The following is a 13,172-nucleotide window of genomic DNA, read 5'->3' as shown; positions in this document are numbered from 1 at the left end:
CCCCATCGTAATCTTTACCCAAAATCTCATTCGCATTCAATGATTATTCTACTTTTTTCAAGTTTCGTTCTTCGTCACCAAACTCATTTTTCATTTGGTGTGACGCCGTGCATTTGTTATTCCGGACATCGGAATAAAGTTACACTTTTAGTCGAAATGTGTCCTAAAAATCCCTTTCATAAGCCTAAGCCTAATCTTATGACTAAGCCTAAGCCTAAACCTAGGCCTTAGCCCAAGCCTAAGCCCAAGCCTATTCCTAAGCCTAGGCCTAGGCCTTAGCCTAAGCCTAAGCCTAAGCCTAAAATTTCATAAATTTTAAGGTACCCCTGCAAAATGTGTCTAAACTTCCGTGTGTACATAAGTGCATAAAACTTCATAGCCTCCACCACTTCTTCGTGTGCTCATAAAATTTTCCCACTCCTCGTCTCAATATGTATACTTCCGTTTCGAAAAAAAAAACTTCGTAATTTCTCACTTCTGCAGATATGCCCAATAGCTAAATGGCAGCAGCAATGGATTCGAGTTCACTATGTCTTCCCGAGTTACAGCTCCGGCTGTCGGGGTCTAATTTGGAGGCGTTCCTGTATACGGTGCTGTTTCCGCCGATTTGTCTGTTCGGAGTGGTGGGCAATGCGTTGACAATTCTTGTGCTGGTTAACAACGATTTTATGTCAAGGTGAGGTTAAACCTGTGCCTACTCGGTAGGTGCCTAGGTGCCTACCTGCCTAGATGCCTAGGTGCATAGATGCCTAGGTGCATAGATGCCTAGATGCATAGATGCCTAGGTGCCTAGGTGCCTATGTGCATAGATGCCTAGGTGCCTACCTGCCTAGATGCCTAAGTGCATAGATGCCTAGGTACCTAGGTGCCTACATGCCTACGTACCTGTGTGCCTACATGCCTAAGTGCCTACATACATGGCTACGTGCCTACCTACCTATACAGGTGTTTATCAGATTGTATAGGTAGACAAGCAAAATTGATTTTGTCGGGGTAGGTAACAATGAAGATAGGTGTCGGTCTCCTATTAGGTAGCCGGGTAGGCAGGCATAGGCAGGCCTAGGCAAACATTCCACAATTTCACAGAGCCAACATCTTCCTGACATGCCTGGCCGTATGCGATGTCTCCTTCCTGATTCTGATCATTCCGCACTCGCTGGCAAATTTTGACCGATTCGCGTTCAACTACACCTTCAGGTACCTGTACCTACCGTCTAAAATGCACCTCATTGCATTTGCCAATTGGACATCTGCCGTGGCGATATGGTGAGTCTAATGTGGCTACAAAGACTACAAACTACAACCGTGTAGTTTGTAGTCAAGTTGAACCTCTACAGAGGACTTTTGGCTAGTGGCTACAAAAGTTACAAACTACAAGTCGAGAACAAATTGTAGTTTATAGTCGAGCCATCCTTGTTTGAAATCCTCAAAACCTCTACAATGGTCTTCGAGCTAGTGACTACAAACTACAACTGGTCCTCATCCTGAGAAAATGTGTAGTTTGTAGTCTGACTGTCTGGCACGTGGTGGCTAGCTACAAATACTACAAACTACACGGAAGTTGCAGTCTGTAGTTCGGTCAAAACCTCTACAATGGGCTTCAAGCCCGATTCTAAGAAAATTTGTAGTCTTTGTAGTTTTGCGGTATGTCACCTGGAGGTCACTGAAAGTACAAGCTACGGAGACTACAAAGACTACAAAGACTACAAAGACTACAAAGACTACAAAGACTACAAAAACTCCATCTTTCAGGCTCGTCGTCGGTGTGTGCTTCGAACGTGTGGCCGGAGTACGGTCTCCGCTCCATCGGCTGACAACTCCGTCACGTGGCAAACTGACAACCGGCCTACTGACATTGCTGACATGTTGTGCCGCATTGACATTCTACAATCATGTCAGCCATCACTGCTTCATCAAGTCGTTTTGCAACGCAACACAGATTATGGCCGTCTGTTTGGACGTCAATTTGGATGTGTGAGTTTTGTAGTTTGTAGTTTGTAATTTGTAGTTTGTAGTTTTCATAGTTTGTTGTTAAATTTTGCAGTTTGTAGTGTTTATATATTTAGTAGTGTTACGTTCCTTGTTAGTAATCAAAAATGCTCACCGGAATAATATTCTCATAGTTTGTAATCTGTAGTTTGTAATATTTGTAGTTTGTAGTTTGTATTTTGTAGTCTGTAGTGTGTAGTGTTCATAGTTTATAGTTACATTTTTTAGTTTGTAGTGTTTATATATTTTGTAGTGTTACGTTCCTTGTCAGTAATGAAAAATGCTCACCGGAATAATATGCTCATAGTTTGTAATCTGTAGTTTGTAGTTTTTAGTCTGTAGTTTGTAATTTCTAATTTGTACTTTGTAGTTTGTAGTTTGTAGTGTTTATAGTTTGTGCTTGTATTTTGTAGTGTTATATGTAGTTCAATTTAAGTTAGTTTAGTACCATAAACTAAACTAAAAAAAATACTCGAAATAAAAACAATATAGAATAGGAAATTTGTAGTTTGTAGTTTGTAGTTTGTAGTGCTCATAGTTTGTAGTTGCAATCTGTAGTTTGTAGTGTTCATAGACTGCGCTTTTTCAATTTAAGTCAGTTTAGTACCTTAAACTGGAAAAGACTCGAAAAAAATCAAAATATAGAATGGAAAACTTGTAGTTTGTAGTTTTTGTAGCGTTTGTAGTTTGTAGTTTGTAGTGTTTGTAGTTTGTAGTGTTTGTAGTTTGTAGTGTTTAGTTACATTTAGTGGTTTGTAGTGTTTCAGTTTAATTTAAGTCAGTTTAGTACCTTAAACTAAAAAAAGACTCGGAATAAATACTATATAGATAAGAAAACTTGTAGTTTGTAGTGTTTGTAGTTTGTAGTTCGTAGTTTCTCTTTTATAGTCTGTAGTCTGTAGTTTGTAGTGTTCATAGTTTGTAGTTGCATTTTGTAATTTTATACATAGTTCAATATATGTCAGTTTAGTACCTTAGACTCGAAAAAAAAAAATCGCAATATTGAATAGAAAACTTGTAGTTTGTATTTTGTAGTTTGTAGTTTGTAGTTTGTAGTTGTATATTTATGATTTTTCTAGTTTTTTACGTTTCTTATTGGTCATAAAAATTGTCCACCGGAATAAAATTCTTATATCTATTATATTTGTAGTTTCTAGTATTTTTGTAGTTTGTAGTTAAACTTTGTAGTTTGTAGTTTCTAAAAATCAATTGAACCTTCAGATGGCCCAACAACCGTACAAACATCTCACCGCCGGCGTTGCGTACCTACGTGGCGGCGACGCGTGCCGCCAACGCGGCTCTCGTAGTGTTTCTGCCGATGATTCTCCTCGTCGTGCTCAATATGATGCTCTTGTACTATGTAAAAAAGCGATCATTTTTCATGTACGCCTCACTGGGAAGGGTCTCGGCACGAATGCGGAAGTCCGGCGGTGACGTGGCACTTCCGTTTGTGGGGACACTGTTTAGGAGGCACTCGGATCAGGTAAGCGGTCGACAGAAAAAATCGATAATTTCGTACCAAAAATCAATAATTCAGGAAAAATCAATAATTTTGGAAAATCGATAATTTCGTAAAAAATCGATATTTAAAAACTTCGACCAACAATTTTAAAAACTTCGGCCATCAATACTAAAAACTTCGGCCACAGATTTTAAAAGTTCGGCCACCAAGTTTTAAAAATTTGGCCACCAGTTTTAAAAACTTCGGCCACCAATTTCTCTAAACTTCGGCCACCAACTTTCATAACTTCGGCCACCGATTTAAAAACTTCGGCCACCGATTTAAAAAAAATCGGTCATCAAAGTAAAAAAAACTTCGGCCACCAATTTTAAAAACTTCAGCCACCAATTTTAAAAACTTCAGTCACCAATTTTAACAACTTCGGCCACCAATTTTAACAACTTCGGCCACCGATTATTAAAACTTCGGCCACCAATTTTTTGAAAATTCGGCCATCAAATTTTAAAACGTCGGCCATCAATTTCTATAACTTCGGCCATCATCAAAGTTGAAAATTACGGCCACCGATTTTTAAAAACTTCGGCCACCAATTCCCATAACTTCGGCCACCAATTCCCATAACTTCGGCTACCAATTTTAAAAAATTTGGCCACCGATTTTAACAAATTCAGCCATCAAATTTTTAAAAATTCGGCCATCGAATTTATAAACCTCAGCCACCAATTTTTATAATTTCGGCCACCGATTTTGAAAAATTCGGCCACCGACTTTAAAAAATTCGGCCACCGATTTTAAAAACTTTGACCATCAAATTAAAAAAAAAAAACTTCGGCCACCAATTTTCATAACTTCGGCCACCAATTTCCATTGCAAATTTCAGATTCTTCAGCAACGAACCGAGCACCGAGTGGCCGTTACGGTATGTGCCGTGGTGACGTCATTCACAATAACTCAGGTTCGTTTTTTTTTTTTCGGATTTTCAAGATTTTTCCTCGAATTTTGTATTTTCAGGCACCGTCCGCTGTGGTGTTAACTGTAAATTCGCTGCTCAAGGAGCGGCTCGACGCGCATTGGTGAGAAATTATTGATTTTTCGTCGCTAAAATTTTTTAAAAAATGTGCGTCAAATTTAGTGTATTGAGTACATTTCCGAAATTCCACGTTTTTCGCAGTAAATTTTCGAATTTTCGTCTAAAAATCAATAAATTTTGTGTTAAAATATATTGATTTTCTGCCAAAAATTTTGGTTTTTTGTGTAAATAAACGCCAACTTTCAAACTTTGCGCGTCAAATATAATGTATTTAGTGTGTGGCTAGAAAATGTGCATACACCGACGATAAAACATCACATTCGACGCGCAATTTTGAAAATCTAGCGTTCTCCTCGCTAAACTAGACGAATTTTTACAAATTTTAGGGTTTTTTCTTCAAAAATTCAAATTTCCCGCGCCTAAATGTAGAACAAAAATTGATTTTGTTTAATTTTCAGGTACCACATGACAACAATTACCTCATTCTTGGTTGTAATCGGAAAAAGTTTGAATTTCGTCGTTTTCTGCCTATCATCTTCCAGTTTTCGGAGGCGGTTAACAAATACGCTACGCTCGAAATATGGGTCTCGAGACGAAAAGTAAGCGAAATTTCGAATTTGAACACGCCGCGCCACGTGCCTCACATTTTGGTTTGATCTTCAAGAAATGCGGGAGAAGAGACGCAGACTTTTCAACTGATTTCTCATGGTTTCTCAAAAATTCCCGCATTTTTTGTAGATCAAACCGCAATAAGAGACAGCCTGACGCCATATGCGGCGCGAAATTCTAAGTTTTTGATTTTTTGTGTCGGCCGTACCGAATACACCATATTTGACGCGCAAATTTTTGAAATTTTCTCGTTTTTCCGTCAAAAAGCGTGGAAGTTTACGAATTTTTGCCTTAAAATTTCGATTTTTTTAAAAATTTTTACAGAAAATTCAATTTTTGCTCTAAAAATACGAATAAAAAAGTAGCATTTTTTTGCAGAAAAAGCTCAAAATTTCGAATTTTCGGGTAAAAAACCTGGAATTTTATGATTTTTTTTTTTGGAAAATTCAAGATTTTTCCTAAAAATACGTAAAATTCTGGAATTTTTGTGTTTCCAGTCAAAAATTAGGCACTTTTTGCTCCAATTTGGTAGGATATTTGAATTTCCCGCATAATTTCTATCCACGACCACCAATTACACCATATTTGACGCGCAAAATTTCAAAAAATTTCGAGTTTCTGAGTAAAAAACATGGAATTTCACGGATTTTAGGACTAAAAAAAATTGATAATTCTTCATTTTTTCCGTCGAAAATTCAAATTTTTACTCTAAAAATACGTAGAATTCTGTATTTTTTGGGTTTTCGAGTAAAAAACCCCTGAATTTTACGAATTTTATGACTAAAATCTGGAATTTTTCAAATTTCCCGCCAAAAATACGTAGAATTCTGCAATTTTTGGGGATTTTCGAGTGAAGAAACTTCGAATTTTACAAATTTTCCCGGTAAAAAACGAAGGTTTGTATTGAAAATTTCAATTTTCCGCACAATTTCTATCCACAAACTAATAAATACACCATATTTGACGCGCAAATTTTCAAATTTTTGAATTTTCGGGTAAAAAACCCGGACTTTTACGAATTTCCAAGTTCAAAAAATCAATATTTTTCAAATTTCCCGCCAAAACTCCAATTTTTCGCAAATTTCCAGACGTTCCCACTCAATCAACACCACCTACACCCGTTGCGATAGCCGAGATTCGCGGATTTTATCCCAGAAAAAATCGTTCCAAAGTATTTAAGCTCTCCACTCCCGGCGGATTTTTTGGGTCTGCTAAATATTTAGCAGACCCAAAAAAAAAATTTCGCAAAAAATTATTATTTTCCCCCCCCCGATTCACTTGTTCAAATGGGTATTCGATCTCTCTCTCTGTTTTATCATAATTTTGATTGAAAAAAAAAAAAATTTTTCGTACAACAGAAACAGAAAAAAAACGGCACAATTACGGACATTAAAAAAAAACACTGCAACTTTTTCCTCACGAGGGACGAGGAAAAGTGGTTTCTAGGCCATGGCCGAGGGGCCGACAAGTTTCAGCGGCCATTTATCTTGCTGTTTTCCGCCTGTTTTCTTTCGTTTTTCATCGATTTTTTTCGTTTTTTCTTAATAAAACTGATAAATAAATATTTTTTGCAGATGCTAAAACAATTTCCAAGTAAAAAAATTATGTATTCAGTGGGCAAGCAGCGGTGAAAGTGGGCATTGTAATATGATGGATTACGGGAATACAAAACCTAAACTTTTTCTGAAACATGATACATATGATGCTTAGATGCTGAAATTACCTGATTTTCATAACAAGACCGCTGAAAAAGTTTTGAGGTTTCCAAAATTCAACTTTTTTGGTGAAAAAGTCGAGATTTTCGCACAAAAAGTTAAATTTTGGAAACCTCAAAACTTTTTCAGCGGTCTCGTTATGAAAATCAGGCAATTTCAGCATCTAAGCAGCATATTTATCATGTTTCAGAAAAAGTTTAGGTTTTGTATTCCCGTAATCCATCATATTACAATGCCCACTTTCACCGCTGCTTGCCCACTGAATACATAATTTTTTTACTTGGAAATTGTTTTAGAATCTGCAAAAAATATTTATTTATCAGTTTTATTTAAAAAAAACGAAAAAAATCGATGAAAAACGAAAGAAAACAGGCGGAAAACAAAGCAAGATAAATGGCCGCTGAAACTTGTCGGCCCCTCGGCCATGGCCTAGAAACCACTTTTCCTCATCCCTCGTGAGGAAAAAGTTGCAGTGAAAATCGAAAAAAAATTTGTTTTTTTTTCGAAATTTCACAAATAAATTAACACATGGGACTTCTTTGCACCACCACACATTCTTCACCTTCTCTCTGGAATTATTTCTTCAAATTTAAAAGTTTTTGACGGAGCTCTGGGTCTTTAAGCATTTCCAGTGGTGTCTGCTTCTCCTTGTTGAGCATTTTCATATCGGCTCCACGATTCACCAGCAGAATTGCCACGTCACCACGGTTTTCGTCACACGCGAGGTGTCTGGAATTTGTTTAGAATGTGCATTTTTTTTGGGGGTTTTTTGGAATTTTAATAATAAATTTTTTCATTAAATTAATTTATTCATGATATTTTTTTGGTGTTTTTTTGATTTTTGAATTTACTGGATTTTTTTTGGGTTTTTTTCGATTTTTTTTTGGGTTTTTTTCGATTTTTTTTTTTGGTTTTTTTTTTTGGAATTTCATTAAAGTTTTGAATTTTTTTAATTGTTTAGAATGTGCATTTTTTGAGAGGTTTTTGAATTTTTATAATAAATTTTCATTGCTTTTTTTGAAATTGTCAAAAAAAATGTTTTTGAATTTTTCTATTATATTACTGATCCAAAAAATTTTTTTTGAATTTTATTACTGATTTTTTTGGTTTTTTTTTGGAATTTTATAAAAATTAATTTATTTACAGATTTTTAGAGATTTGTTTTGAATTTTTCTAAAAATTAATTTTTTTTCAGATTTTTTTCGATTTTTTTTTGGTTTTTTTTTTCGAAATTTATTAAAATTAATTATTTTGTCCATATATATTTTTATAATTTTTTATAATTTTTTTAAAGTTCCAATTTCAGAAAAAATGGTTTTTGAATTCTGCTCAAATTGTTTTTACTGATTTTTTAGGTGTTTTAAAATATTTTTTCAATTTCGTATTTCTCTTTTAAAGATTTTTTCGAATTTTTAAAAATAAAACAATTAAATAAATTTTTTGGGAAAACAGTTTTATTTTACTGGTTTTTCCTTATTTTTGATGAAGTTTTTTTTTTTTTTTACATTTTGGATTTTTTTAAAAATTAATTTTTTACTGATTTTTAAAGATGTTTTTTCAAAAAAATTTTCTGTTTAAAAAACAAATCTGAAAATTAATTTTTTTTCTATACAATTCCATATTTTTTCTTAAATTAATTTAAGTTTTTTTTTTTTTTTTTTTTTAATTTTTTTTTCGAGATTTTCAATTTTTGGAAAAGTGTAAAATTTCTCTTTTATTTGCGATTTTTCTGGTTTAAAATAATTTTTTAAAATTTAAGTTTTTTTCTGATTTTTTCTTTTTTTAAAAACCCTGTACAAAATTAAAAAAATCTCGCGAAAATCGTTTTTTTTTAATTTGCTCCATATCTTCTTCTTTACTAACAATTTTTTGTTGCTTCTTTTTGAAATTGTAAAAATTTTTTTTTTGAATTTTGCTCTAATTGTTTTTTACTGATTTTTTTCGTGTTAAAAAAAATTTCGGATTTTTTTTTCAAATGTTGAATTTTTTAAATTAAGTTTTTACTGATTTAAAAATCTTTTTACTGATTTAAAAAATAGAAAAACTCAAAAAAAACTTTAAATTAATTTAAGAAAAAATATGGAATTGTATAGAAAAAAAATTAATTTTCAGATTTTTTTTTAACAGAAAAATTTTTTGAAAAAACATCTTTAAAATCAGTAAACAATTAATTTTTAAAAAAATCCAAAAAACTTCATCAAAAATAAGGAAAAACCAGTAAAATAAAACTATTTTCCCAAAAAATTCATTTAATTGTTTTATTTTTAAAAATTCGAAAAAATCTTTAAAAGAGAAATACAAAATTGAAAAATATTTTAAAACACCTAAAAAATCAGTAAAAACAATTTGAGCAGAATTCAAAAACCATTTTTTCTAAAAATTGGAACTTTAAAATAATTTTTAAAAGTTTTTAAAATATATATGGACAAAATAATTAATTTTAATAAAAAAAAGGGGTTTTTAAATAATTGTTTACATTGTTTTAAATTTATTTTTTATTTTCGAACTTTTCTAAAAATTAACTTTTTTTCTATAAAATTTCATTTTTTCTTAAATTAATTAAAAAAAATTTTTTTTGAATTTGTCTAGAAATTAATTTTTCACAGATTTTTAAAGATAAAAAAAAAAGTTCTCCATAATTTTTTTTCGAGATTTTCAATTTTTGGAAAAATGTAAAATTTCTCTTTTATTTGCGATTTTTCTGGTTTAAAATAATTTTTTAAAATTTAAGTTTTTTTCTGATTAAAAAAAAATAATACTAACAATGCCGTATTTCCCTCTCCATCCTGCCGATCCAAACTACATTTTCCAGTCGAGACCAGCGCCCGGACGATGACGTCATTTCCACGACTTGCGGCTCGGTGGAGCGCAGTTGCTCCGAATTTGTCTGGCAAATTGATAATGTTTGGGTCGGCTTCGATGAGCAATTTGACGATCTGAAAAATCGGAGTTTTTGCGCGTCAAATCTGATGTATTGAGTGTCGGTAAAATGTAAAAATGCGGACCTAATACACCAAATTTGACGCGCAAATTTCAAAATTCGAGTTTTTCAGCAAAAAAAAACGTGGAATTTCTATAAATTGCGTTGCCAAATTCGAAATTTCAACGAAAATTCGACAATTCTAGTTAATTTTTTGAAAATTTTAACTAAAATTTGAAAATTCCCGTTTTTGCGCGTCAAATCTGATGTATCACCGTAGTGTTTGCACAGATACGAACTGCGTACCTATTACACCATATTTGACGCACAAAATTTAAATTTTGCATTTTTGAGCAAAGAAAACGTGTAATTTATTTTGATTTCGGTGCAAAATTTGAATTTTCGTTGCAAATTGGACATTTTCAGCCAAATTTTGGTAAATTTTATACTAAAATTTGAAAATCCCCGAATCTGATGTATCAAGCCAGTAATTGCACAATTGCGTACCTAATACACAATATTCGACGCGCAAAAGTTCAAATTTCGCATTGTGAAATACTATTTTTGGCGCGAAATTTAAAATTTTGGCATTTTTGCAGTTTTTTTCTATGAAAAACCGTACTTCAACGTGGTTTTTGCTGCACGCATAGTGAAGACTCGTCTGCTTATTACTATTAGTATGCTTCACATCAACATCCGGAAGCGTCAGCAAGTACCTGACCACGTCGACACGACCTGCCGAACTGGCAATCATCAGAGGGGTCCAGCCGAGCTGAAAATTGAATTTGAGGAAAAAAAAATTGATTTTTTTCATTGTTTTTTGAAAAAAAATTGTTCAAAAATCAACTTTGTGGTATGCTAAATATTTAGCAGACCAAAAATGGGTCTGCTAAATATTTAGCAGACCAAAAATGGGTCTGCTAAATAATTAGCAGACCAAAGTTGGGTATGCTAAATTTTTAGCAGACCCATTTTTTTTCGAATTTCTGTTCAAAATTGAGTTTTTTCCCAGAAATTTACGAATTTTTCAGGAGTTCTGGTCAAAAAATCGCAGAAATTCTCGATTTTTGATGCAAAAATTCGGAAAAATCAGTTTTGGATAGTCGAAATATAAAATTTCGCGAATTTATCGCGATTTTCAACTTGTTTCCGTTGAAAAAAATTGTTCAAAAATCAGAAAATCAAAGAAATTTCCAACTTTGCGCGTCAAATCTGATGTATCAAGTCAGGGTTTGCACAACTACCAATTGCGGACCCAGTGCACCATATTTGACGCGCAAATGTTAAAGTTTTATGTTTTTCAGTAGTTTTTTTGGGCTAAAATTCAATTTATTCCTCGATTTTGAATAAAAATTCGCAAAAATCCGATTTTTTTTTCGAAATTACAATTTTTTAAATAAAAATTTAATTTACTGTTCAAAAACTTATTTTCAATTGTTTCGCATAAAAATCTAGGTTTTTTGGCTAAAAACAACGAAATTTTGAAATTTTGCGCGTCAAATATGGTGTATTCGGTACGTGGCTGGAAATCATTGCACCATATTTGACGCGCAAATTCCATAATTTTGCGATTTTCAGTAGATTACTGGCAAAATCAAACAATTTAGGTCAAAAATATCAATTTTCAGCGAAAAAAACTTGAAAAATCTTAGTTTTATTTAATTTTTTTTCGTTTTTCCCCAATTTTTCACTTTTTTTAAAGCATTTTGCGAATTTTCGTGCTCAAAATCGATAGTCTCGAAAAAAAATTCCGAAAAATGCTAAAATTCAACTTTTTTTCTCAATTTTGAAAAAAAAATTACGCAAAAACTGGATTTTTTGTATTTTTTGAATAATTTTTTCTGAAATCGCAAATTTTTCGATTAAAAAATAAATTTTCTACTGGAAAACTGTTTTTTAAAGCTTTTTCTCACATTTTTTGAATAAAATTGACTAGATTTGCAATTTTTTGGGGGAAAATTCGTAATATTACCTATTTTAGGCTAAAAACTTGCAAAAATCTAGGTTTCTTGAAAAACCAGGTTTTTACGAATTTTCCGCCAAAAAATTGCAAATTTACCCGATTTTATTCAAAAAAAAAAAAAGAGAAAATTTCGGAAATTTTCGATTTTAAGCATAAAAGTTGGCGGAACAGCGCGAAATTTGAAATTTTGCGCGTCAAATATGGTGCCTTTGGTACGTGACTGGAGAATGTGCAAACACCGACGTGATTGCACCATATTTGACGCGCAATTTCCAGAATTTTGCGATTTTCAGTGTTATGGCGAATTGGCGAATTTCGAACGCAAAATCTAACAATTTAGGTCAGGAAATATCAATTTTCAGCGAAAAAAAAAATTTAAAATCTGAAAAATCATAGTTTTGTTTAATTTTTTCCAGTTTTTCGTCAATTTTTCACTTTTTTCCGTCAAATTCCACATTCCGACACGTACATCATCCGTCTTATGAGCCATTTCTGGATCATTAAGGATCGCAAACTGTAGAAGCGGCAAACTTCCTCCAACAGCTGCAAAATGAATCGTGGATCTTCCCGAATCGTCTGTGTAGCCTACAAGCTTCGGATAGCGAGTTAGAAGACGTTTGGCTTCCTGGAAAATTGTGAAATTCAGTTTTTAAACAATTTTTTACTCTAAAAACTGAAAAATTTGTCAAAACCACATTTTTAGTGAAATAATGCAAAATTTTGCACATTTTAATATGGAGAATCATTTTTTTTCGTAAATTTTGAATAAAAAAAAAGGTTTTTACGATTTTTTTAAATTCTAAAATTAATTTCTCTCAGTTTTGAACATAAAAATGCAAAACTTGTCGTTTTTACTGAATTTCATTTTTTTTTCTTCAAAATGCGCACTTTTTGTGTTAAAAAATATTTGATTCTGTACAAAAACTTTTTTATAAAACATTTTCAGCTATAAAATTGCGGAAAAATGAAATTTTTTACATTTTTAATGATAAAAATGATAATTTTTGCACATTTTCTGCGAAAGGGATTAATTTTTCCCTTCTTTAAGTTTAAATTAAACAAAAACCATTTTTATGAATAAAAATGCTGCATTTTAACATTAATATGGAAAATTAAATTAATTTTTTCGTGATTTTTCAAATACAAAAACTGAATTTTTTTTAAATTTTTAAAATTATTTTAATTTGAAAATTGAATTTTTTAAATTTTTAAAATAAAAATATTTTATTGCGATTCAAAAATGAAATTTTTAACATTTTTAATGATAAAAATGAGAATTGTTGCCCATTTTTATTTAAAAAAAATACAATTTTCACGTTTTTTACTTGAAAAATTAATTTTTTTTTGCAAAATTCGCCTATTCACATCATCTTTAGCCTCGCGGAGAAGCTCGGCGAGCTCATGAACCAGCTCAACCATATTGATTGATTTTTCCTGGGCGTCTTGAGTTGTCATCTGGAAAATTCGGAAAATAAAATTTAGCT

At 32.2% G+C, this 13,172-nt stretch overlaps 2 protein-coding genes and 1 non-coding gene across 3 annotated transcripts; 1 reads left to right on the top strand and 2 right to left on the bottom strand.

The window, feature by feature from the left end:
• Nucleotides 1-236: 236 nt before the first annotated feature.
• W10C4.2 lies at nucleotides 237-304 on the bottom strand. The gene has a single exon (NR_052035.1). It is a non-coding gene; the product is annotated as an Unclassified non-coding RNA W10C4.2 (non-coding RNA).
• A 177-nt stretch (nucleotides 305-481) lies between these two features.
• Nucleotides 482-6,442, top strand: W10C4.1 (G-protein coupled receptors family 1 profile domain-containing protein). Its single transcript, NM_064776.4, has 8 exons — nucleotides 482-676; nucleotides 1,087-1,266; nucleotides 1,753-1,974; nucleotides 3,211-3,472; nucleotides 4,332-4,406; nucleotides 4,463-4,524; nucleotides 4,940-5,080; nucleotides 6,179-6,442. The coding sequence occupies exons 1-8, from the start codon at nucleotides 513-515 to the stop codon at nucleotides 6,267-6,269; spliced, it is 1,197 nt and encodes a 398-aa protein (NP_497177.3). The 5' UTR covers nucleotides 482-512; the 3' UTR covers nucleotides 6,270-6,442.
• On the bottom strand, nucleotides 6,382-13,143 carry F40G9.17 (26S proteasome non-ATPase regulatory subunit 10; the record flags this gene model as incomplete). Its single annotated transcript, NM_001393248.2, has 5 exons — nucleotides 6,382-7,534; nucleotides 9,569-9,741; nucleotides 10,348-10,497; nucleotides 12,158-12,313; nucleotides 13,054-13,143. The coding sequence occupies 5 exons, from the start codon at nucleotides 13,141-13,143 to the stop codon at nucleotides 7,381-7,383; spliced, it is 723 nt and encodes a 240-aa protein (NP_001379947.1). The 3' UTR covers nucleotides 6,382-7,380.
• Nucleotides 13,144-13,172: the final 29 nt, after the last annotated feature.

This window comes from Caenorhabditis elegans, chromosome III (genome assembly GCF_000002985.6).
Source record: "Caenorhabditis elegans chromosome III".
In the NCBI taxonomy this organism is placed as follows: domain Eukaryota; kingdom Metazoa; phylum Nematoda; class Chromadorea; order Rhabditida; family Rhabditidae; genus Caenorhabditis; species Caenorhabditis elegans.
The sequence above is the reverse complement of the archived record's forward strand: the minus strand, read 5'-3'. Positions and strand labels throughout refer to the sequence as shown.